Genomic DNA, 26,589 nt, shown 5'->3' with positions numbered 1-26,589 from the left:
GTTTTGACTGCTGAGGCCATGAAATAGTGACACCTAATCCTTGTTACATAAGTGAATGGAGGCAGCGCTTATGTATGGGACATGTGTGTGTTTGTGCGTGTGTAAGTGTGTGTGTGTGTGAGAGTGTGTGAGTGAGTATGCATGTGAATGCACTTGGGCTATGCTAAAGACAAACAGAGCCTTGCAGTTGCGTGACATGGTGCTGGGAAGTGGGAACAGCAGTCAGAAAATAACTTTTGTAGTAAACAGCAGGTAGGTTTGTCAAATTTTAAGAGTTTAAAAACATACTTTTGTCCCTAGCAAATTATAGGTCCATCTCTAATAATCGCCTAACAACATTTTTAATCTATACAATTCACAGATTTTTTTTTGTCAATCAATTCAAGACATTTTTATGCATTTTTTTCTTTTGAACATAGGACAAGATGTTGAATATCCCTTTTACGTTCTACCACACTAATTAATTCCTATGCCAGTTGATGTTATCGGATCAACCTGGCCATCAGTGGATTTTAATGACATGTCTTTAGTTGTTTACCTTAGTGTCTTCAGGTGTTTCAGCCTTTTAATCACAATACACCCTCTTCTAAGGAAGGCCCACCACAGGTTGATCAGACCTGGGTGCAGGTCCCGAGCATCTTGAGGCCCATTCAGGATCTTTCCTCTTGATCCAGAGCCATTGGCTGCATTGTTCTGCAGTGGCTGATGTTTCTTTTATGGTCTGGCGCAGGGCTTGTCCATGGATCCAAGATCTTTCAGCAACCTGATGGTGGATGTTGCAAGGAAACGCCTGCAGCAAGCAAGAGCTTGGATCAGAGCTTGGTTTTTAAATTTTGACAAAGATTAGAGGTGTGATCAATTCTGGCCAAATTGAGATGCGATTGAGGTGATTTGGCTTCAATTGATGGAACAGCCAAATCACCTCGTCTCCTGGTGGCTCCATGCAGTAAATAAATCAAGCCCGCTCCATATTAGCGAATGGGAAATTGACTAAACCAAAAGTCAAAATTTACAACTAATAAGTCGAAAAGATGTTTTCTTCTTTTTACGAAGGTTTTATCACACTGCTGTTTCTTTAAGAGTTCATGGATTCTGTTATTAGTGTCTCTTTGTCTACACACATTTTCTTCTGATATTTTCTTCTCTCTCTCTCCTTCCCTCACTTGATTTCTTACCTCAGTGTCCACGCTCCTTCTCCTTTGTCTCTCCTCATCCAGATTATTCTTTAAGAAATCACACAGCAAGTGCTGATGCTCCCATTAAGGCACACTGCGTCATGCAATCAAGCAATGTAATCTGTTCTGCGGCCTGTTCAGAAATGCTTGGGATTTACTTTTAATGACATACATGCTGGAGTTTCAGTGGGCTCTGAAACGATGTCTGTTCTGCCACACTACATCATGCATCAGGTGTGTCAGCCATCTCTGCAGAGCTACAGTCAGTCCTCACAGGATCCTGCAGCGATGCATCGGCCCAATAACCCTCAGAAAAGTTATTTAAAAAAGATGCCTTGTGCTCCAATCATCTTCCCCCACATTTGCAGAATTAAAATAAGGTGAAGGTGCAGATCCCCCCCCGCCTTTGCCTTGGAAAGCCAACCAGCCCCTGTGACTGGAAGCCATATCATCCCACAGCAGTTACTCTGGTGTTTCTATTCAACCAAAGAACACACCCAGTCAGAGCAGCAGGGGCTCATTTTAACAATAACAGCACATTCTGTGTAGTGTGATCTAGGCAGCAACTCATGTTAGCAATTACAGTGTAATACCCCTTCCTGTAAGTGTCACCAGGATGTTTATGTACCACCCGGCTGTGAAATAATGAGCTGCTACAGTCCGAGTGAGTCATATAAGGATATGTTTGAGTATATTTGTGTGTTATTAGTGTGTATTATTAGTTCATGTGATTATAAAGGTGCAACTAGTCTTTGCCACTCACAGGTGCCTGCCTCAGAGTTTCCAGTGGAAGGTCAATTACCTCCCTCCTTGACCCTCGAATGTGCATATGGTTTAGTTTGTTTTTGTTGCCTACTTAAACATTTTTTTTTTTTTATCTATCTTCAGCGGTTCCATGGTATTAAGCCATGTGAACAGGCTTAATACCTCTGCTTAGGAGGTTATGTTTTCTCCCCTGTTTGTTGGTTGCTTTGTTTGTTAGTTTGTAAGATGACGCAAAGTGTGTGTAGTTTGGTGCAGTTTGTTTGAATGTAAGGGACCTTTGGGCCTTGGCAGAGGCATGTACTCTACTGACAGTCTAGTTTAGTTTGTCAGAGCTATTATCATGCTGTCAGTCACTACTATGTGAAGAAAAGTTTGTAACTTCATAAAAAAAAGTTAAACGTATTATAAATATATATTTAACTCCAATACAGAAAGTCTGAATTTTAAATTCTGTTACAATGGAATCTGTTGCATTTGCAACTTTGTATTTCATACCATGCACAGCCATAATGGTATGTCCAGTATGGAAAGAAAGAAGAAGAAGAGAAACACAAATGAATAAATGGTGCATTTCGAAGGTCAACCATATCAGAATCCTTATACTGGTCTTTTCTTATTGCCCAACACAATAAGACCTGACCTGTGGGCTTGTATGTGTGTGACCTGTGGGCTTGTATGTGTGTGTATGTATGGTGTGTGTGGGTGTGTGTCTGATCCACGTTGTAGATCTCATCTGACTGTATTAAGTGTCTCTCTCTAATGACACGTCACCTTGTGTTACCTAGGAAACAACATGCACAAGGTTTATATCGACGGAGTTTTAAATGCCACTATTAGTTGCAAAATCTGTACTAAAAGACTGTGTGTGTGTGCGTGTGTGTGTGTGTGTGTGTGTGTGTGTGTGTGTGTGTGTGTGTGTGCGTGAGTGTGTGTGAATGTTGGAATCTCAGCCATCAATTCAATCAGATGTTTTACATGATCTAAAAATGTCACAAATGCATCATTGTAAAATCCCCTCCTCCTGACCTCAATCTGAATAATAGGTGGAGAAATGTATAATTATTTGATTATAACTAAGTTATTCAGTCAGTCAACAAATAACAAACAATATTCTAAGACAATAACAATAAACAAAATAAAAGTCTCTCAACTACAGTTTTGCATCCTTTACCGACTCAATTTCGGACATGATATGATTGTATTATAATATTCATTATGTTTTGTACAGACAGGTTTCATACCTGCTGAGAAGCAATACATGTGGAGTTATTCCGTCATCTAGTGGTCAAATACCTGTAGTACAGTACATAACCTCTGTTATTCAACTGGATTTGTGTATCTCTTTATTTATTATATTAACCACAAAACTCTAAATCCATGTGCTGCTGCACCTACTTTAAAGGGATACTTCACACAAAAATGGAAATGCACTCATTATCTACTCACCACTATGCCAAAGGAGGGGTGGGTGAAGTTTCCACAAAACACTTTTGGAGTCTCAAATGTAAACAGTGTTGCAGCCAAATACAATACAATTGAAGTAAATGGTGAACAATTCTTCAAACATAAAAAATGCAAAAAATAAAAAAATAAAACATAAAATGCAGAACAGATAGTACCATCTACAGGCAATTTAGCTACAGGGGAGAATATCAGAGGACATTAGGGCTTAAAACTTGGTATAAATGACCTTGTTTGTACTCAAATTTGAATGTCGGGGTTTATGGACACTTGGATGACACCACACGAGCAGTAAGGCTTTTTATGTGGTTTTTTTATCACCCACCCCTCCATCTGCAAAGAGGTAAGTAGATAATGAGTGAATTTTAATTTGGGGTGAACCTTCTCTTATCATCTACCAACCATCAATGATGGAAATACTATACACTTAATATGCCATAAGAAAATATCATGACAAATAATTCATACATAATGTGTATAAAAGTGAATTTTTTTATACATTTATATATATACTTTATTTTGAAGGTGCAGAGCTTGTGCTTCCTTCTGCCCAAACAAAGGAGGGTGTCGTGGTGAGCGGGCGAACAGACTTCGCTGAGGACGAAAGACACTGAGAGAATGAACGCGGCGGAGAGGAAGCTGGCGGAGCTCGTGCATGAGCGTCCGAATCTGTACGACCAGTCCCGGGTGGACTACAAGGACGCCGTGAAGTGCCTGCAGTCGTGGGGGGAGGTCGCGGGCGCCATGGGGAGGCCTGAGTTCGAGGTGAGGATCAAGTGGAAGAATCTGCGCGACAAGTTCTGCAAAGCGAAGAAGCGGATGGCCAGGAGAAGCGGCCCCCTGGTGGACGAAGCGGAGAACGGCGCGGTGGAGCGGCCCGCCCCGGCGCTGCTGCACCAGCTGGGCTGGCTGAGCGACTTCGTGAAGCCTCGAGAGGAAGCGGCCAGCGATAAGAGAGTGAGGCGAGCTGCCGTCTGCGATCAACTCCGCCCGACACGTGTTTACTACACAGTCAACTGAGCACATTCAGAACTTTCAGTGTGGTTGTACCGCTGGAAACACAACTACTGTTAACTACACAACAGCTGCAGCCTGTTGTATTCTGCTTGTAATCTACACACACTACTTCACTTACATCTGCGGTAGTGTCTAACTGTCTCTCTCAAAGCGAAACATCCGGCCTCAGATTTCAAAATAAAAAACAGTCCCCCCTTTATCATTAAAAAAAACAACGACAAAATCAATCAACTTTTCTTCTTCTATGTATTGAACATTTGATTGGCTGTTTAACATTGCAGAAAACAGTAGTACCCCTTGCACTCTGACAAAATGCTCACAGTTGTCTCACATTAAAATGAGAATCAAACACAATTTTTAACCTCTGCAATGGCTGATCTTGTGATAGAATATTTTAAAACTATTGTAAACGGATAAATCCTGTCAAATCAAATCTGCAGCGTAGGTTGTTTAAGGGACTGATTTGCTTGTGGTCAGTGTTGTTGTCTGCATTGATGCTGTATGATGTTTTAATACAGGTAAGTGGGAGGGGCGATGACCTGGAGAGAACGTGTGATAAAGTGAAGGAGCAGCACACACCCCTGTCTGTCATCAGTACCAGCTTCTCTCTGGCGGAGGCCTGTCCAACAAACGGCCAGGAGCTGGTCTGTCTTAACCGTAAGATGCAAGCCAACACAGAAACTGAGATCAGTTCTGCAGATGCCCTCACCAAAATCAGAGATGAAGACGAACTGTTCCTGCTCAGCCTCCTGCCCTCACTGAAGAGGCTTACCATTAAAAAGAGAATGGAGGTGCGGATGAAATTCCAGGAGGTGCTTTACACGGCAGAGTTTGAGGACTGAAGAGACCAAAAGACAATGAAAACTTGATAGGTGGAAGGGTTCGTTTAGCCATATTTATGTAATGATCCTTTCAGTTGAAAAGAGTTAAAATGAACTAGTTCAATGTTCAGTTCATGCAGATGTAATTGAACTCGTTCATGTTCATAGTTACATTTTTATAATAACCACCTCTGGTTTGAACCTCATAATGTTCATTCATCCCAAGTTTGAGGCTGTATGTTGTTATGTTATTATTGTACATTTTAAAATATGTTAAATAGGAACATTTTGTTTAAGATACAAAGTGGGGTAGTTGATAAACAGATATGTTTTTATTATATGTAAATAAAGTTCACCGGCGGAATGTATGGTAGCTCCCTTATCTTTCTGATGGGATGCATTTATACTGAATATATTTTACAAATAAATATTTTCTTGCTTCTGAAACAATGTGTCTGGTTATTTCTGAAAGTCTCACTTTAGTCTAACACCTAATTCCAAGAGAAGTTGCTGCTAATTTTATTGTTGTTATACTATACAAAGTTTTTTTATCCAGATTAACCTAAAGGCTTGTATTAGTATTATTTATTAATTTCCTGTGTGAACAATATCTATTTTATCTTTCATCCCGCTTCTCATTCTTTGCCCCGAGCCTCATCTCATCGTTCAGTAAGAGCTGTATTGATACTATTTCATTTTCTTAGCTGCCAAGTCATTCACACACACAATCACACACACACACACACACACACACACACTTACACAGTCTCTTTTCTGTCTCAACAAAATAACTCCTCCCTCTCTGATCAAATCCCACTCAGTCATTGGTTGGTATAAGAACAAACCAGAAGGTCCTCTCCCCGGTTCTGCTGTTCATTCATATCTTCATGTATTTCATTCACTTATAGACATGTGTGAGCATTTGTGTGAATGCTCTCCTTCTGCAGTGCATCTTCTCTCTCTTTCAACCCTGTGCTACTCCATCACCAGCACCTCCTTTACCCTCCTCACTGTATGTGTACCCCATCCGCCTCCTTTCTCCCTCCCTCCCTCCTTCTCTCTGTGCTGTGTTACTCCCAACCCCCTCCCCCTCCCCCTCCCCCTCTCTTAGTCTCCCTGCTCTCTTGTCATTGGGTGCTGTGTGGGGTGATGGTTGTGGTTTCTGGTGGTGATGTCTCCAGAGCGTGTACCGGCTTGCTGCTTCAGAACTGAAGGAGCGCATGTTGATGTAGCAGCACCTCTAGATTATGATGGTTGAAGCGATAGATAGATAAACATGTGAAAGAGGAGATGATTTTTTTTTTGTGTCTGTCATCTGACATCTAGGAGCTGATGCCTGTAGCTGTTATACGACTGGACAGGATATTATCAAGCTCATCTCAACCAGATTTCACAAGTCATTATCTGACAGTCTGCATACAGAACCAGTTCATAGACATATCCTGTTTTGGACTAAGCTGCAGAACCAAGACTCATCGCTCTACTTCTTGCTGTTGAGGTGAGGTGCAGTAAGTGCATGATAACATACCTGTTTAGATAGTGACAGCACAGTAGGGATGATGAGGGGAAATTTGTATTATTTGGTTTGATTGCACCCTTCACAGCAATGGGCTGCACATGTTGTAATAATAATGATAGATGACTGTATGAGAATCTGTGAGGCATAGCAGTACTCAAGTGCCAGCACTGCTGCAGAATGAAAGGGTGGCTACTACGAGGAAACAGCATCACGCCCTTATTGGTGGAGAGAGAAGTAATACTGGTTGGTAAGTCCAGCTGTCGGTCCTGTGAGGGAGCATGTTCCTGCAGCGATTAAGTTGGTCATATGATACAAACATAACCACCCTGGAAGTGGCGTTGAGCAGCGTGTTGGTTTAGGTGTGGTTCAGAGATGATGGGAGAGCGAAAGAGGGTGGAGTAGAGATGGAGAAATGATGCAAGAGATACTGAAAAAGAGCTCTTAGAGGCTGCAAAATACCGATCCATCACAAACTAAAATCGATAACTTTTATATTATTATAATGACATTATTGTTGCATTTCTGTGTTTCTGTATTGCCTACAGACAAATTGGCAACAACATGATGAAGAGGATTACATATATTCGCTGTCATCCAGAGTAGAAAAAAATCAAAAAAAAACAAATATTAGGTCAAATGTCAGAGGATATAAATACAAACACACTTAGAAAAAGTGAGTGTTTATAAGGAAAAAGTTCATTCACTATGAAAAACAAATACACAAAAAAGAAATGGACATTGACATCACCGCAGCCATAAACCGGAATTATGTAGAGAATGAGCTCGGCCAGCGTTCAGCCAGCATTAGTGGTCATATGACTCTGGTCAGCCCTCAGCTATTAGAGAGAGAGAGAGAGAAAGAGAGAAGGAGAGAGAGAGAGACACACAGAGAGAGTCTAACAGAAGAAGTGAAACAGAACAAGAGAAAACAAAAGAGGGGAAAAGGGAAATGACTCTGGTAATGCATTGAGCTGTCGACACAGTCTGTCTCATATGTTGTTATGGATCTATCATTGTCCAGGCATTACAGCTGGAGGCTCTCTCATTCATAACATGGTGAGGGTGAGCCCCACTGAATATAATCCTCACAAGCTGCTACTCTGAAATAAGGTAAATGTTTGGTAAAGAAAATGTAAGTTTTGGTTCTGACTTTACTTTTTCGTCACGAAGTAGAGTGTATTTGAGTTTGAATGGATAGGTGAGGAGATATGAAGAAGATAAAGTGTATTTTGAGGAAATGTTGCAGCTTAACTATCTCATTTTAATCCATGAATTACATTTAAATTATGCTATAAAAAGAGCTCTGGAATTGGATTGGCCAAGATGGCTAGTTCTTTGTAAAACAGCTTCTCTTGTCTATATCATAATCATTTGCATCTGCACATCCTGTTGCCTGTTGATTAGCTATCCTTGTTTTACTTCCTCGCCACCTATACTCAACTGATCTATGTGAAATTTTGTGGTTCCACAGTTTTTCTTGTGGTGGGGCATGTCCAAATGAAGAACCATTAACTTCTTCACTTTCTTTAAAGGAGCATTTTTTCAATATTTTCTTTGAATCATGACGGAAAAAAACATTTATGTTTATGGGGACCGATATTTATGCGTGTGCAATTTGGAGCAGATCCAAGTAAAAGTCTGGATCTAGTGTTTTAAAGTGTGATTACATAAGGAGGTATGTGCTCTACAATGACATTATGGTCTTTAAAAAGAAGAGAGTTTGCATGTCATTACCAACGATGATGAGTCTTATGCAGTCTCACTCTTTCTGATGTCTCCACTGTCTGTTCTGTTCCAGACATCCCTGTCCAGCTCAGCAGACGCCCAGCATATGTGGAAACTGGGGCAAATCCAGAACAAACTGGAAGACACCATATCTGGAACCAGTATCCAAGGAAACCTGACTGAGTCACACCAGTTTATTCTAGACCAGACAGGACTCTGCGGTCTGCTTGATCCATAACCTCTGTACCGAGGCAGTGGACTGTGGAGAATCCCACCCATCATGTACTCCCCTCAGAGTCTTCACCGCTGGGGCATCACTCATAGTGAGAGCATGGAGCGGTTAGCCTACAGCCAAAGTAAGTGGATTATTGCCATTTGAATGAATAATCGTATCTGTTTAAAGGTGATATTATGACCTGATATAGCAAATTGTGTTAAAATCATCTTTTAAATGTTTATAAATGCTAGGGGGACTTATTATATAGGCTCATTGTATGTTTTATATGAAAAATCTAAATTTGCCAAGTAACTATGACACAATAATGTCACAATAATGTGGAGAAGTAAAACAATTATATAATAATACTAATACTGCTAACACCACTGCTATTTTGATTTGAATGACTTGTATTTCCTTTTCCAGAACAGATTCATTTATGATATTAAGGAGTAGAGGTATAACATGTTGCTCATGTATAGAGAAAATTGTCTATTGACTATTAATTATGTAAGTAAGTGATCAAAGTGTATTAACTTTTTACAGACAAGAGTCACAAGTGCTTTAAAAGGCCAGTTTAAAAAACAAAGTTACATCTTACGGATATAAAAACAGACAAAACCACACATACACACTAACAATAACACACAGAGTCTAATGAAGTGCATAAACAGCTGTGTTCTTAAAGGGATTTTTGAATGATTCCACAGAATTAGCAAATCTTAAAGATGTAGGTGGGACATTCCACAGACCTTCATAAGTCTTTAAACGGCTGTGTGGGAAATGCTATAGCTTTACACAGCCTGATCTGTGTGGATAAATAAGTGAGGAAACTACATTCTCTCCTCCCACCCATCTATCATTTAAAGTATTTTTGTACCACTCTTTCACTTATTTCTCGAGTTATAAGCTGCGCAGTGAGATCGATATAAAACCGGAGTCAGATTCCCTCACACCGATTCTGCCTGTGATTCTATGAAGCCAGGTGCTGTTCTGACTTCCAGCAGCAGGGGGCAGCAGGTCCTGGGCAGGGCCGTGAAACCATTACGTAGTTTTCCTTTGTGTCCTTTGAGCGTTTAGACCCCGCCCCTCCCTCCGGAGGGTGCAGCGGGACAGTGAGCAGCAGCAGCCGAGCCCCGCTGATCTCTGCCGGCTGTAAACAAACCTCCGGCCCGCCACTATGTACGCAGAGGGGCCGTTCTCCGAGCAGCGGCTCCCCGCGCTGTGTCCCCCGGTGCTGACGTCCACCACCGACCGCTGTCCCTGCTGAACCCGCGTGACACAACGGCTCGTTTTTAAACACGACATCCAGACCTGTCATCGCTTCGGCCGGCGGTGCTCTCACAGGTACTCTCGTGCTAATGGTGGCCCGCTAGAGTTGTACGCCCAAGACAGCTCGGTTAGCCAGCCGTCAATCTACCGGTGTGTTGTCACACTCGGCCCCCGCGTTCAGCTGCGCTCACTCGTTCGAGGAGGTCCGTGAACATGGCATCGTCCGCCGAGCAGGACCTGGCTCTGTCTGAGGCGGACAGCTCCAAGGAGAAGGCTCAGGTGTTCGGGATCCTGAGGCTGCAGGAGGAGAAATGCGCTGCTGCCGCCGCGGACAAAGCTAACAGTGGCAGCACAGTGAGAGGAGGAGGAGGAGGAGGAGACGGAAGATGGCAGGCTCCGATTTTCGCTTTGGCCAGAAAAGCGTCTGAGACCATCTCAGGCAGCATTCACGTCCTGCCCAAAGTGTCCGAGCACAGAGCGTCTCTGCCCGGGGATTGGGCCGTTCAAGGTAGCGCAGCCATCTGGGGACGTCAGGGGTGTGGGGGGGTGTGTGTGTGGGTGTGTGTGTGTTGGATGGTCCCTGGTTAATAATAACAGATCTGATAACACCCAGTACCTGATTGTTTCATGTATTTAACCCTGACCAGTTGATCTACACAGAATACTCATTATTCACTTGTCAGTAGATCAATGCAGCACAGTTGTGACAAACCCACTGTCTGTGTGATCATCTCACAGAACCTCACCACTGTCTGCGTGTGGACAATTGATAATGAATGGATGAGCTCTGCTGTCATGGTGTCATGATGCATCCTTATCTGTTAGCAGAGTGCTGCTGTTGTTTCACACAACTTCTCTGCCTGAGGCGTCACATGCTGAGGAAGACAATGTAAAGCTTGTTTTTTAATTGGAGAACATTATGTTGACATGTCTTTTCACACTGTGCTGTTAGCTCTGCATGTTTTTGACCCTAGCGATCATTTTATAATTCAATTGCAGGAGCTCCACTGTGCATAGTTTCCCATCAGCCACCAGCTCTTAAACGCTCATACACATGTTTGGTTTCTGACTGCTTTCACGGGATTTAACAGAGACAGGAATTGAGTTAAATCAAATCCTAGATCACAAAGTCAGTTTTACGGTTGCATGAAGTTGTTGTGTTATTGTTTTTTTGCACTGAATCCTCAGGACTCTTTTTCCATGGACACCTGACAGTTGTGCACTCCTAAAACATCTTCTGTTGATTCGCTGACTTCCTCCAGGGCATTTGTCCAACATCTGTGCTCTTCTGGTGTTTATCTGTACATTAACCTCTGACCTGGGAGGTTATTTCTAATGGAAGATGTTAAAAATTCTGAACACCTAGATCTCTCTGGTTGATTAGACCTGGGTTATGTCCGAAATCAATAATTAACTATTCCTCCTCCCTTACGCGTTCTACACTGTGGATTATATAGTGAGCGTTTTTCGACTTCACCTTGGGTCAGGTTGAAACTGAGTGGAACTTTAAATTGGACTATATGACGTCACAAAACTAATAACAATAACAGGTCCATAAGTCGTCCCACCCTAACAAGTGCTACACAATTAACAGGAAAGTTGCTGGAGTGCAGAGGGCCATTTTCAAAAATTGAGTTTTAGCATTTTCTGTTGTCAGTTGTAGCAGCAGTTTATTGTAGTTATACTATCAACAGACTGGATTTGTTATTGTCAGGCCCAGTTTTGTAATTTTGTTATCTCAACAGTTCTAACGGAAATGCTAGAAGAATGTAGCTACTGAGTGTTGAATTTGTTATTCAAAGGCTAATTAATGTCCAGCTTCAGAAGGGTGATTACAATCTGCGATCTGTTTCTTCTTTTGTCTGTAGCTCTGCTCAGCTGCACTGACCTCACACAGAAATGTAAATGTACATTGATGTGTGGTGTGGAGTTTCCCTTTGCTTCATTTGCATTATATTCATTAAGCCTCCCTATAGTAAGACTGTGTCTGTTCTAGGTTTAATTCATGTGTTTGTGTTCTTGTCCTGAAGCCCTGCGAGACCCCATGACCATGGAGCGAGCCAACCTGCTGAACATGGCCAAGCTGAGCATTAAAGGCCTGATCGAGTCGGCTCTGAGCTTCGGACGCACACTGGACTCAGACTACCCGCCCCTGCAGCAGTTCTTTGTTGTCATGGAGCACTGTCTCAAACATGGCCTCAAGGGTAAGAAGGAGAAAGGGTGTTTTTAAATGGTGTCAGGTGTTGGTGCTGTGTTGGTGTGTTTATGTGTGCTACCCCCGTTGCTATTTGTATTTCACGTGCAAGCAGCAGAAACGTGCGTGCATGTGCCTTCCTCAGGTGTTTGACTCTTCCTCTCCTGTCTCCAGTGAAGAAGTCCTTTCTGGGCTTTAACAAGTCCCTGTGGGGTCCACTGGAGCTGGTGGAGAAACTGTGTCCGGAAGCAGCAGAGATTTCAGCCTCTGTACGAGACCTGCCTGGACTAAAGTAAGGAATACATCTCTGTGCACCCACATGCGTACAACATCCTGGTAGAAGAACATGAGCCAAAGCATCTGCACATACTCCTCCCATAACCATGTGCAACATGAGAACCAGATTAGGGAAGTACCTGAATGCCATTTATTTTCACTTCACCTTTCCCCTCGCCGCAAACTCACTTTTCCTCCTAGTCATAAGCTCTTTGTAGAAACCTGTTTACATGCATTTTCCCAAGCTGTTTCAAGAAAAGTCAGTATTAACACTCATTATATTGCCAGTTTTGGGGAAAGGACACTTTTAAAATCAGTTTCTGTAATGTTGCAGTTCGATATTTACCATTTGTCACCCTGTGTATCTTATTACTGCTGTGACAATGACTAACAAGAACACAAGTGTGTCGCTAATGTCTAATGTTCCTGGTATGTCAACATAGCCACATCAAAAACCCTGCTGGTGCATCCTATGTTAATATTCATGCTGTCAACCAGCGGCTGGAGTAAGCAGGCTCTTGCTCTTGCTCATTCATGCACATGATTTACATTTCATGCTTTACCTTGTAATCCAGTCATCTGTCGCTGTATAGCCGAGCTTTCACGAGACTCAAGTGAGTAATATTCAGGTCTCGTCAGATCCAGTAAAATGGGGAACAGTTGTGTTGTTCTAGATGAAGAACTGTGTCGTTTCCTTTACTGGTGCTGAGTCAGACCCTTAGCTGTGTCACAGACGCAGAGCAGCGTTTTTTTTTTAAATAAGCATGGGCCCAAAGGTTTGTTACAATACCGTGCAGACTTTTCCTGAACTGCAGTTCTTCTCTAGGATAAGGCTATGGAACAAAATCACTCCCTGAGTCAGAGTGGAATTGGATGAGCACACACAACTGTAGACGGCATTAAATGCTGAGATCAGGGGGAAGGAATCTGTTGAAAAGGTCATTGCTAAATTTTATTAAATGAATATGTTGTTCTGCTCGAGCTATGAGAGACCGGAAGAAAAAATGAAGTAACTATGTCCAAACTACCACAAACCTTAAGCCCTCACATACTTCCAAGACAAAAAACCTTCCAATTAATGTGGATGTATGTGTGTGTGTTGTCATCCAGGACTCCTCTAGGAAGGGCCAGGGCGTGGCTGCGTCTGGCCCTCATGCAGAAACGGTTGGCTGACTATCTGCGACTCCTCATCACCAGAAAAGACATCCTCAGGTACACACACATAATAAAAAAAACACAATCAAGGTGTATGGCAGTGGTCGTTAATCCAACCCGCAGACCAGCTGTGTGTCGGTTGTGTCTGTTTTTCAAATGTGATGTGTGTCCGCTACAGAACAAGTTGGTTTATGAACTAAACTAAATGTCAGGACCATACTGTCTGTCGATAACAATAAAAGCCCCTTGGAACAAATGAGTGGATTCAGAAAGTGAAACGCTGTAGTGCTTTTACTTTGAAATGGGTTTGGAAAGTTTTGTAAATACATTTTTGTCATAGACAGATAAGCATTTTCTGGCTCACAGCAGAATAAACCTCAGAAAATTATCTTTCACCTGAGATTTAATGTTTATCTGAAGATTTTATGTCACAAACAAATGATTGCAACACTTTCTGTATGCATTTTCAATATAAAGCACTCCAGCGTTGCTGTTGATGAAATCCATTCCCTTGTTTAAAAAACTTTATTTTCAAATGTTTGCAAAAGCGAAAGATGCACGGCTTCATACTGTGTAGTACTGGTATTTATTTGAGTAATAGGGACTTCTTTCATACAAGGAAACGATCATATAATTTGAATACTGTGCATTGAATAGTTAGAGTTTCAAAAAATCGTCGAGTATATTTATTTATTGTACATTCAGCCTTTAACAGAAATTGCAATTTTTTTTATTATGACCCTCCTAAGTGGTTATTTTTGGAAGATATCAGGGTGGTAGATCTCGGCTTATGTTCGGAGTTAAAGAGTGATCTTGGGCTCGAAAATGTTGGTGACCAATGGTGTATGGCAATAGGTACATTCGACTTGTTTTGTAGAATAAACATATATATTTTGAGGAACAACTTTGATTACAGAAACCATGTGTTTATTATAACCTAGTGTATCATCCTCCGCAGTGATTTCTACGAGAATTCAGCACTGATGCTGGAGGAGGAGGGAGCAGTGATTGTGGGCCTGCTGGTGGGCCTGAACGTCATCGACGCCAACCTTTGTGTCAAAGGCGAGGACCTGGACTCTCAGGTGACCACTTTCTGAAACGATATTTGGCCATTTGACTGGAAAATGTGTGTAATTTTCTCCTTTCATTATGCGTAGATCTTTTTACAGATTTAATAATGGTGGGTTCTCCACGTGAGTGTGGCTCACTGGAAATGTTCACCTTTAAGCGTACATTGATAAACTACTATTAGGATTTAATAGTGGCTGATCACATATGAACTGTTTGACATCACTGTCTTGTCTGAAAACTGTGAAAAACCTCATTTCTATGTTTGTTTTGGTGAATTACAGCAGCTAAGTTCCTAATGACACAATTCACGTCAGTAGTTGTGCGAACACTCACACTCTCAGTAGATGTTTCCTTCCTCAGTGAAAGATGTCAGCCAAGGTTTCACTCATGTTTTATGTTTAATGGTTTTCTTTTAGGTCGGTGTGATTGATTTCTCCATGTACTTGAAAAACGACATTGATGATTACAGGAGCGAGGAGAGGTATGATCAGTCATTGTCTCTCCAGTTTATTAAATACTCTCGGCCCCCCTACTAAGTTTGCTGCAGAACTCATATTTTATGTCTGTTTCCATGACGACAGGAATAGCCAGATTTCATCCATCCTGGATCAGAAGAACTATGTAGAGGAACTGAATCGACAACTCAAGTAAGACATTTGTTTGTTGAAAACAAAGCTGCATGCAGGGCTTTCTCCAGAATTCATGGAGATGAAATGGAGTTTGTTTGATACTTTAACAATGGCAGATGGTTTCCTTTATTTCCTCCTCACATTTAACTTTACCTCTGTAGAATGTCTTAATGTGTGAGTTATGTTATGATGCTTTGAAATAAAGGTAGATGGCTAGAAAGCTGTTGAAATAGAGCCAGTAACGTTTTTGAGAGATTCAGTAAAACACAGATGATGTTAGTCACATTTTCTTCTTTCTAATATTCAACTTCTCACAAAACTGTTAATCTGCTGCCCTTAGGTTTGGTGAATAATCCTTCAACTTTGGAGATGCAATGAAGCTAAAAAACCTGAATTAGAGATAACATAGGCCAAGCTAACTATGATACTTTGGTCCATGCACCCTGTGAATGATATTTAACAATTTGACCACCTCAGCTGTAAATTGTACCACAACTACTATATACATTATGTGACAATAATCTCTTTGAGACTTGAAATGAGTTTAATTATAATAAATGTTGATCTTTTTTCTCTGTATTTGTACGTCTAGCTCCACAGTCCATGGTCTCCAAGGCAGAGTGGACAACATGGAAAAGTCCAACTCTAAACTCATAGAAGAGGCGAGACTGACACTCCGTATATCTGTATATTAGAGTGGAGATGAAAGAGGAAACTGTTAAATCAGCTGTTAAGTATTAAATCTAAAACATGTGTTTATGTCCAGAGTCAGACAATCAATATTCCAACTTTTTTTTTTCCCGTGCCATACTTACTTCATGACTACATTGCTCTAACTATGTTAAACTAGTCAGTCAAAGATTATTATTTATTATATATATATATATATTTATATATATATGTTGTTACTGGCATTATTAATTTTCTACATTCATTATATGTTTGTTCATGTGTGTATGTGCAGTTAGCCATAGCCAAGAACAACATCATCAAACTGCAGGAAGAGAACCAGCAGCTGAGGAGTGAGAACAGCCTCATTCTGCTGAAGGCACAACAACATTTAGAGGTACACACACACACACACACACACAAACACGTACCTGCTGTTTTTGTACAGATTTTGCAAATAAAGTGACATTTAAAACCCGTAGATATAAACCTTGTACATGTTGTTTTTCTAGGTGACCCAAGGTGATGTGTCATTGGAGAGAGACACTTACAAACAGTCTCGTCAGGGTTTGGATGAGATGTTCAACGAGGCTCAGAGACAGCTGAAGGAGGAGTGTCAGCTCAGACAGGTCACACTACAGCGACTCTGTAATAAAAAATACATATGCTGTACATGCTGACTGTGTAATAATCAGCATTTATGTATTTTTGTCATATTTCTATAGGACGTGGAGAATGAGTTAGTTGTCCAGGTGTCAATGAAACAGGAAATGGAGCTGGCCATGAAACTTCTGGAGAAAGATATTCACGAAAAACAGGTTTGACTTCCCTCCATTTAAATTTTTCACGACAGTTCAGAAAGGATGCTGTTAAGTCTCCACAGCGACCTACAGAGTGACCACCTGAATGCAATCACAAAACATGATTCAATAAGGTACAGCCATGCCAGACCTGTGTGCATGTGAGGCTGAGGCAGTAATCTTGTGCTCGTCTCTCTGGTACTGCCACCAGTGACAGGCCTCTCACCACCAACCCTGTGAACTCTGTACCTTGAACACCCCCAGCTGACATTTGTAGCCAAGCCGTGACATACAGATGATGCCATGATGGTTTCATCACAACTTTTTCAGGGAAGCTGCTGGGATCATTAAAACAATATCAGCAGATGCATTTCAGCAGCTGTCAGACTGGGAAATAATGCCTGCATCTTTATCACTGGGGGTGTATTTATGTTGTGTGTGTATCAAGTTTGGCCTATTTTTAATTCAGCTTGCTTATTATTTCTGCATGACAATTAAAATTACACCTAAACTCCAAAAGTAATTATCAGTGCTGAGATCAGTCTTCCTGGGATAATTAAGTGAATTCATGAATGAAACGTGACGAAGGAAGGGAAGCATAAAAAAATCGAAGGTAAATCAGAAGTAATATCACTTCCGTTTAACTGCTGTAGAAAATCAGAAGCATGACAGTGTGAACAGTGCAGCCAGAACTGGGCCACAACACAGCTACGACCTTTGCTTTCAACCAACAGGACACACTGATTGGACTGAGACATCAACTGGATGAGGTCAAATCCATCAATGTAGAAATGTACCACAAGATGCAGGTACACACACAGGCACACACTCACACCCAACTTCCTATCAACTGTAGGATTAATGAAAGAAGAAGAAATATTGTAACCTTTTTTTACTACTACATTAATGACAGCCAGTAACTCTTGATTTCTTAGTCGTCCGATGAGGAGATGCAGCAGAAGAACGATATGATCAGCCGTCTGGAGGAGAAGACCAATCAGATCACTGCCACCATGAAGCAGCTGGAGCAAAGGTGAGAGCCCACACACTGATCTATACAGGAAACCCTCTCTGTCCCATATGTCTCCTCATTACATCCAGCCGCCTGATCCATGTTCTCTGTTCTTTGGCCCACAGTTTTTGTTTTTACTTAGCTGAAAATACACAAAAGCCCTTAAGAAAGTTCGATGATCTCAAAACCCTTTTAAATGCACTGACAATGACCTCATAACCCCAAATTATATAAGAGGTTAATCAGTCAGGAAAGGAATACCTCTCCATCCAAACTTTCTTGTAAGGTTTCGAATGGTTTTGATTAATGCATATTAATAAGAGCTATGCATAGTTTATCTACGCAGATAAGCAGAAGAAAATTGGGAAAAACAGGGGGAAAAGTATTTGAGCCTTCTGGTCCATCACTGGTGGTCAGACTGAAGTTAGGAGGCTTTCTATCAGGCTTGTTTATCTGCTGTGTGTCCTCCACGCACCATGTCTCTCACAGTGACAGTACAAACCCAGTCAAAGTGACTTCACTCTGGTTTTAAAACTGTCATTGCAATGTGGGATTTGATTGGGAAGAGTTTCAGCTGCTGAGCTGAAACCAACATTGTCTATTATGACATATTTTGTAGATGGCAGTTTAAAAAGCAGCTACAGTCATCAAGCATCTGGTCTTTGTTATGTAAAATACCAGATTTCTTAGGTTTGTCTCAGGCATTCAGTCCTTGTGATGTTAGCAGAGCCGGTCTCTTTTAGTGGAGATTTTGATCTGCTTCCATTAACACTTAACCATTAACTTGTAATTACAATGGATTCAGAAAGAATTCAAACCCTTTTCAATTGGAAGGATTTTAAGTGTTTAAAATCCTATTTTAACTTGGTTCTTTTTTGTTGTTGTGTGTAGATGGATGGGCAAGAAAGGCAAAAATGTAATACTTTTCTATGAATCAAGGAAACAAATGAATGAAGCTGTTGTTAGGCCTTCGCCTTCGCCTACTAACTACATCAATTACAAGAGATGTGTCTGAGTTGTAGCTTCACTGTGGAATCCCTTAAGTCCTTAATTAATCTTGTCTGATAAGATACACTCCAGATATTTTTGTTCAATTTGTTATGTTCAATCTCTGCATCAGTCAATTTAAAATCTGCTGTTTCATTGATACTTTATGATCACTCCCATCGTCTCACAGTCAACACTGTCCAATCCCTCCCCACCCCTCTCCCATTGGTTTAAATCTGTTCCATCCTCTTTGTGATTGGCTTTGAATGTCTTTTGCTGCTCTAAAGGTTTATGTAGGCTTGAAGTACACAGACCCTGGTTACACTTGTGATTTCCAGTTTTGTGTTGTTGCAACTGAAAAGGGTCTGATGAAGTTAAAAATGTTGTGATTAGAGCAACTATTTGAAATCAAATTATTTACCATGGCATCTAATAAGAAATAAATTCCCCTCTTTGAATTGAACATGTTGACGTTAGAGATCAAACTTTCTGCACAATTCACCTAAAGACTGTAGTCGTGTTCATTTATATGACCACATGACCTTTCTGTGCTTCTCCTCCCCACCTCTTATCATTACTCATGCACTCACTGTAAGAGCAAATATATCCAAACTGCAGAAATCTTATTGCAGAGTGAACCTGGCAGCCTGAAACCCGATTCTGGTGTTTTGATGGCTTCCATCTGCACTTCCTGTCGTGCTCGTGATGCTAAAAGCTTCTCAAAGTGTTCAGTGTAACCGGGGCCAAAAATACTGATGTATTGACATCCTTTCTTCCTTCTTTCCTTCCTTCCTTCCTTCCCTCCTTCATTCCTTTTTCTCCTTCTTGCCTCCCTCCCGTTTGCCTCTTTTACACAATCCATCCAATCATCCTTCCATTTTGCTCCCTGGAAACTTCCATTTTTCTTTTATTTCCCTTATTTCCATCCATGCTCCTCTGTGCAGCGATAATGACCTGCTAAGTCAGACCAGGACGCTTGCTATGTCATTTGTTCAGTGTGCCAGCACAGACACGGAGCATCAGTACGAGCTAGTCAAGGACATCTCCTTCTGAGGACAGACACGCACACACAAGCACTCAAGGACATACAATTGCTTTTTGATTAATTAATACATGGACTTGAAGACCTAAAGAAAGGGACATTCCGGGGTTTTGCACATGCCATTCAGATGGTTTTGTGGCCTGGGTGCAGCCACAGAATCAGATGAAACTGCAACACATTGTTTTGGTCCTTTTTCGTCAATGAAGCATGGTCATCGTCAGCAGAATTCCAGGACGTGTCGAGACCACCACAATATGTTTCATGATCTTTCTTTAGTTAAATTGCATTCACACAACTTTAACAGCTGGGTTTGTGCTAAATGGGGACAGACTCTCTTCCTCAAAGTCAGATACAATAAGTATCTGATTACCTCGGTTACACTTTAATAGAGACTGAAAGAAAACATTTTAAAATAATCATACTACTTTATCTATCAACTGACGTGCTCAGGCATGCACACACACACACACACACATACAAACACATGGTGGGCTTTCTTCCAGTAGTCAGTCTATATGCAGTATCACTAACAGTAAGATAACAGATGGTTTGGGCTTTGAATTGTAATTTCAGAGGCGTTGCTATCGTCGTCGTTGTTGTTGTTGTTGTTGTTGTTCACACTAAGTCAAAATAAATAACAGTGCGCTGTCCCGCTCATATCACAACTACTAACTGGTTTTATCCTTGATCTTCAGAGCTGCTGGTTGGCGGAGTTGAATCACGGTTGTGTTTACAGTAGTATAGAAGTTAATGGGGGGGGGGGGGGGGTGTTTTCCTACAATTTTTCAGAACTTCCCTTAATATTAATCATTTTTGGTAACGACCTGTAGTGGCATCCATGTTGGCTCTGCTGAGACCTGTGAGTAGCTGCGACTGTGCTTTGCAGATGGAACCGTTCTGACCTTAGTGCAGACGACACCGTTTAGGTCGAAGCGAGAGCGGTGACATGAAAAACCCTCATATAACCTATAACCTATAACCCTAGTGTCTCTACTGCCTTTTGTCACAGTCAGTCGCTGGCTTGTTGTTGGTTTGCTCTGCATGTGTTGCACCTCCCGACCTGCTTCTGACTGACAGTGATAACCCCCACTGTGCCTGAAATCACTCCCTCATTCGCTCACATTTCCCGTTATAACACACACACACACACACACACAATAGTTTACTCAATGGTGAGTAAACTAGCAGCAGTCTCAGTCATTTTGTGTCATCACTGGTGTGCAACATTTAAGATAATTTCGGATGATGAGATTTGGAAGATCTTATATGCATACATTTCACACTACAATGGGAACACTCAAATTAGAGTGTAAATTACAAGGGAGCGATATCAGACACAGACTATCTCTTTCTTGCTCTTTGTCTCACAGAAGATTCCCCCTAACCTCAACACCTTGTGAGTTGGTGTCACAGGTCACAGTTTGTAGATGCTCAGTGGAACCAGCAGCGTCATGTGCTTTGTTAGGGTTAGGGTTAGGGTCAGCCGAGCTCAGCGGGAAGTTAGTTACTAAAGCTGTAAACCTCTGGAGCCTCTGTCAAAGGGACCCTGAATGTGTTGTTCTGTCTCATCTCGGCATATTTATTGACTTTTGTGATATACCAGGACGTAATCATCCTACCTATGTTCATAGTACTGCAACTCATCTCAGTTTGTAGAAGAATAAAAACTCTGTACAGCCGGTGAAAACTCACAACTATTGTCTTTTACCACCATGACAAATAAAGTTAGATGTTTGGAAATTGGTGTGGATGATATTTATTTAGATCTCCATTTTAAGTGGATCTCAAGAACCCTATAGTAAAACTCAACTTAAATCCTCATATGCCCTCAAAAATGTGCTATCAAATAAGCTTCCTCCCTCTGTTGGGGGGAAAAACAATGTAATCAGCATATTTTTCTAAATCAAAACGCAGTTGGTTGAAAGTATCATTGCAAAAATCTACATTTTTCTTCGCATGCTCAAAGATGCTGGAATCAGTTAGTTATTCCTATTTGTTTCTTGTCCATTCAGTTGCCTCAAGTCGATTTATCATTGTTTTTATCACATGTCTTTGTTTTGGACTCATTGGCCCTTTGTATTCGTCACCAAGCTCATAGTTCACCTCTCATCCCTGCACTCTTAAATTTGACTCCGGTGTTGAAACAGTGCAAATTACAATGCCGTCCTTCACCCCAAACTTCTCCATTTACCCTCATCCATCGCTCCTTCAACCCCTCCAGTTTTTTCTCTCCTTGGTCCTGAGTTTGTCCCTGGTTATAATGGTGCAGATTACAGGAGGCTGAGAGGCACCGCACGTCGGCCGAGGAGGGAACCCGACGCTTCAAGCTGGACTTCGCCAACAAGGCCGACAGCCTGCAGCGGCAGATCGAACACAGAGAGAGACAACTGTAAGGAATATCCCCTCAAAGAGAGAATAACTGGTAGAATCATGTTTACACAGACATCAACATTTAACGTCTAGACAACATGTGCAGATGTTAATGTTCTTAGAACTGAAACTCGTCATGGCCCTAATTCATGTTGCACGTCTCCCTTAACAGTAGGAGTCTTTCCTTTAGTTGTTGCTTGTGATTTGAAAAAGCAAGACAAACATTTAATACAAATATAAATCTGTGTGTTAAATCATAATCTGCTTCCATTTATCTCCCTGTCTCTGTTTGTCCTCCTCACTCTGGTTGGCGTTGCATGTATGTGTTTGTGGTGCGTCTGCAGCCAGCAGCTGGAGACCGACCTGAAGATCGAGAGGGAGTGGAGGCAAACATTACAAAATGATCTGGACAGAGAGAGAGAGTCGGTGGCTGAGCTCAGCACAGAGGCGCTGCAGATCAACGGACTAAAAAAGGTAAAGAGAGAGGGAGAAAGAAACATACCAAGTGTATAATATCATTGTGTATGTGATGTATGTCTTCTCTCGTTTATGTTTCAACATTTCTCCAGGAATTCCATCGTCTCCAGGATGAAAACATTCAGCTCAGGACCATCTGTGAAGACCAAGAACGAGCTCTTGAGGAGTTAGGCTCCAAACTCAGCGAGTACGTAATGATCAATTTACAAATGCTCTTTTCATTTAAACCACACAGACACAAAGTGCTTAACAGAATAAAGGCAATTAAAGCAAAACCCACCACCTGTTCATGCACAGAGCAAAACATTGAGGAAACAAGAGATTGAAGTGCACACAAGTCTGAGAAAGTAAAGAACTCATGAAATCATTTAATAAATAAATAGAATAAATGAATATAGCTTAAGATGTATAAATAAATACAGATAAATAATTAAAATTAATTTAAAAACCAAACCAAAAAGTTAGTTTCTTTTTAAAGAGACAGAAGATAATAGTCTTAATGTCCAGTGTTAGATTTGAAATACTCAGTTCAATGTTAGGATTACAAATCAAAAATAAAAATCAGCCCTTTAAGAACATGTATCTAATTGGTGTAAAGTTGTTTTCATTATTATTCCAGCTACAAAATCTGTTCCGTCTTAATTATATCAACAAATCACAGATTTTTCAATCAAGCAAACTAGTCTTCACAACAAGCTGCAGTGTTTTATTCTCTTCATCATCAGATCCAAACTGAAGATTGAGGACATCAAAGAGGCCAACAAAGCTCTTCAGGTAAGGCAGCTTCAGTTAAAGAGAAAAAAACTTACCACTAAACCACCTCAACTCAGCAAGATCTTGAGTGATTGATAAGATATTATTCAGAGAGCGTCAGTTTAGTTTGTTGTGTTGAGGTTTGACATGTGTGTGTTGTTTCAGGGGGGTCAGGTGTGGCTGAAGGACAAGGAAGCCAGCCAGTGCAAACTCTGTGAAAAGGAGTTTTCCATTTCAAGAAGAAAGGTCGGTTTTACTATTTCTGCATTGAAAATCCCACTCAGTCACAGCTACTGTCGAATGAAATCTGAAGACCTGTGTTCGTCGCTAATGCCGCGATCCACAGTCTTTAACCCATTCATCTAAATGTTAACTGAATGAGATCTCTCAGGAACACCACGTGGCATCTCGTCAAACTTGTCATAAAGATTCACTCAAACTTATCAGCGGTGCCCAGAGGGTATTCTATAACATTTGTTTCAAAAACTGAATTAAAGAATGACCTGATTAGATTTTGGAAGCCAAAGGTCTTTGTGACCTCATAACATATTTTGGCAATAACTCAATCATTGATATTTTTGACAAAATAAACGGAAAACTTTTTATTGAATTCTTTCAGTCTTCACTACCTCTGAGTTTGAACAGACATGGATGCAACTGACACATAAGGCTGTCATTGTAGTTTCCAGGGGAAATCCTCAGGCTTAGATCTATGGGACTGAGTCAGAAATCTAATGGGGGTTTAACATTGAAGTCCACAATCCACTGCTTAATGAGATCCAAAGCTAGATGCCTCTTAACTAATATATATATATATGTGTCCATCATAAAAAGCAGGATGTTGATAATGCACTTACAAGTGAGTAAATTTGATTAACTTGACAGCTGATATATATTTGCAATCCCAACACAAAGCAGTAGCATTTCTGAGTGGGTCTCACTGGTTCTCTGTCTGCAGCACCACTGTAGGAACTGTGGGGAGATTTTCTGCAACGGTTGCTCTGACAACGAGCTTCCTCTGCCTGCCTCACCAAAACCAGTCCGAGTGTGTGACACCTGCCACGCCCTCCTCCTCCAGCGATGCTCCTCCAATCCTACGTGAGGGCGCCCCACGCTGCTGCCGGGACTGTTGCCATCAATCAGAGCCGACACACTCCAGTCCTCCTCCTGTAAGACCCCCCCCCAAACTGACCTGAACAGTGTTTGCTGCTAGGAACGGACCCTCTGCATGAATGTGAAGGACATCTGATCAGTCTTCTAAGATGTTGAAGAAGGAAGAATATCAAAGACACGGTCACCTCAAAGTCGTTTATCTCTCAGGCCTGACTCACTACTTTGTCCGCACACTATCTGCTGTGTCAAATATTCTATCAGTTCACTATTTAGGCAAAGACTGCTCACTGGGAAACTGACAAGCTGGAAATAGAAGCGTCTGCTTCAGTATCATAAACAATCATCTCTGTCACTTTAGTTCTACTAAATATAAAAGTGTTTAACAGATTAAACCATTCATTTACTGTGAATTTAAAATCAATGGTCACGAAAGTATAAATTACCCTTTAACAAAGTTCAAACCTATTAACAGAAACACTCTAACTGGTGAGATGATAAGAAAATGACCTCATGTTGAAGTGATAGTGAAACTACACTGATGAGCACAGCTGCAGCTTCATGCAGATGTTTTACTCAGCCAAACCTTCAATCACATGTTCTATTACATGCATCAAGCAGCCAATTACATGAGATTATATATAATTTATATACCCACCGTACGGTGGCGTTGTTACTGTTGAGTCTTACTCCAGATTTCCTTTATTTGAGAAGTGACACAAACTGCGAGGCAGCGTTAACACTGGCAGAACAGACTGAACCAACCTGCCGGGTTGAATACAACTTTTAGCTGGGTAGATTCACTCAAGTTCAAATCTGAACTGTGCCACAAAATGATTATTTTGTTTTCAATGTTTTAAGTGCAGTTGTTTCCGAAGCATCGTGATTATATTTTGTTTCTGCCATCTTCAAGGGCCTCAGTGTGTTCTGAAATTGTCTAACACCTGCAACCTCATAAATGTTCAGTGTGTAATGAGACAGGAGTTCCAGGAATATTCATTCGCTCTGTTGCTGCCAGAACCAGACTAGTTCCCCATCAACAACGTTTCAAAGGAACTAAAAGATGTTTTTTTTATTTTTTACACACAGTTAAACTGGTGCTAATTGTGCCTGTGTAAATGCAATGAATATTATCTACATGTTGCCAAAATTTGCCCTGTAACTGTAGCAACACTAGCTTATACTAGCCAGGCAATCAGTCTCCATTAAAGGCAAATGTCACTGTTTGACAAACTAATGGATTCTGCCTAGGACCAAGCGTAGCAACAGATGTCTTCTCCACATATTTAGTAACTGATTTAATCAGTCAGTCTCTACAACTGGCTCTTTGAACCACTGATGGATGTTAGTGAAGACAAAGCCACAAAGTATGTTTGAACACTTTCCAATCATATATATTACTTGTAATATAGATTCATTTTAACGTATTTATAATTAATTCTGTTTTATACCCATGAGTCCAGGGAACTTGTTTTGAGTTTACCCTGTTAACTTGAGTTTAGATGTAATCTGTTGTGGAAGAGCCATATTTGAAACTCTACACAATGTTTTCTTTATCTTAAATCAGGATTGAAGATTGCGACACGTTGTGTTAGCGTTGTGAAGCTGATGCTGATGACTGTGTTTCAGTGTCAGGTTATGAGTTCCACTGCACATTCTGGTTTTGTACTCTTAAACGATGTTTACAACCTTCAGTTTTTTTTTTAAAGAACAGTAAGTATTCATTCCCATGAGATAAAACAGACCTGGGTTGATTTCAGTTTCAAGCGTTTTTCTTGTCACAAATATTTATAGATCATCTCACATTTGATCATGTTATCATAAAAAGTTGTACAAGGAAAGGCTCCTGAAGTCTTCAGGCCTGAAACACTGAGCACAGCGGGGCTCTTTCAAATCTCCAGCTTTCAGTGGGACTTGTACAGTGTTAATACGACTGTATGTTGTGTATACATAGTGTTGATTATCACTGTGGCCCTTTAGCTTACTAAATCCTGCCACTTTAATGTCAGCTCTAGTATGTTGCCTTGACTGCATCAGATTCAGATTAAATCAAGATATTTGTGATGATTTGT

The 26,589-nt window shown here is 41.0% G+C and overlaps 2 protein-coding genes across 4 annotated transcripts; both read left to right on the top strand.

Moving 5' to 3' along the window:
• The first annotated feature begins 3,967 nt into the window (after positions 1-3,967).
• LOC133953141 (transcription factor Adf-1-like) lies at positions 3,968-5,679 on the top strand. Its single transcript, XM_062386924.1, has 2 exons — positions 3,968-4,358; positions 4,937-5,679. Exons 1-2 carry the CDS (start codon positions 4,020-4,022, stop codon positions 5,258-5,260), a joined length of 663 nt encoding a protein of 220 aa, XP_062242908.1. The 5' UTR covers positions 3,968-4,019; the 3' UTR covers positions 5,261-5,679.
• A 2,089-nt stretch (positions 5,680-7,768) lies between these two features.
• On the top strand, positions 7,769-26,581 carry rufy2 (RUN and FYVE domain containing 2). 3 transcript variants are annotated; one of them, XM_062386910.1, is made up of 20 exons: positions 7,769-7,868; positions 8,557-8,839; positions 12,003-12,176; positions 12,341-12,458; positions 13,553-13,654; positions 14,556-14,679; positions 15,085-15,149; positions 15,250-15,315; positions 15,890-15,959; positions 16,262-16,363; positions 16,479-16,595; positions 16,692-16,784; positions 17,501-17,575; positions 17,702-17,799; positions 22,077-22,196; positions 22,522-22,651; positions 22,747-22,841; positions 23,380-23,428; positions 23,573-23,653; positions 24,366-26,581. In XM_062386910.1, exons 2-20 carry the CDS (start codon positions 8,764-8,766, stop codon positions 24,507-24,509), a joined length of 1,899 nt encoding a protein of 632 aa, XP_062242894.1. In that variant the 5' UTR covers positions 7,769-7,868; positions 8,557-8,763; the 3' UTR covers positions 24,510-26,581. The 3 variants fall into 3 exon arrangements, with proteins under 3 accessions (XP_062242894.1, XP_062242893.1, XP_062242895.1); XM_062386909.1 differs by lacking the exons at positions 7,769-7,868; positions 8,557-8,839 and adding an exon at positions 9,798-10,480; XM_062386911.1 differs by lacking the exons at positions 7,769-7,868; positions 8,557-8,839; positions 22,077-22,196; ... (3 more) ...; positions 23,573-23,653; positions 24,366-26,581 and adding exons at positions 9,798-10,480; positions 19,710-22,067.
• The last annotated feature ends 8 nt before the right edge of the window (positions 26,582-26,589 follow it).

The sequence above is a fragment of the Platichthys flesus genome, chromosome 1 (assembly GCF_949316205.1).
Source record: "Platichthys flesus chromosome 1, fPlaFle2.1, whole genome shotgun sequence".
NCBI classification, from domain to species: domain Eukaryota; kingdom Metazoa; phylum Chordata; class Actinopteri; order Pleuronectiformes; family Pleuronectidae; genus Platichthys; species Platichthys flesus.
This window is presented reverse-complemented; position numbering and strand designations above follow the sequence as displayed.

Bases quoted from the DNA above. Each gene is read 5' to 3' on its own strand.
- LOC133953141 (XM_062386924.1), top strand. From the start codon at position 4,020: ATGAACGCGGCGGAGAGGAAGCTGGCGGAGCTCGTGCATGAGCGTCCG. The intron at 4,359-4,936 runs GTGAGGCGAGCT...GTTTTAATACAG, and splicing joins AAGCGGCCAGCGATAAGAGA to GTAAGTGGGAGGGGCGATGA.
- rufy2 (XM_062386909.1), top strand. From the start codon at position 10,186: ATGGCATCGTCCGCCGAGCAGGACCTGGCTCTGTCTGAGGCGGACAGC. The intron at 13,655-14,555 runs GTACACACACAT...CATCCTCCGCAG, and splicing joins ACCAGAAAAGACATCCTCAG to TGATTTCTACGAGAATTCAG. The intron at 23,429-23,572 runs GTAAGGCAGCTT...GTGTTGTTTCAG, and splicing joins AGGCCAACAAAGCTCTTCAG to GGGGGTCAGGTGTGGCTGAA.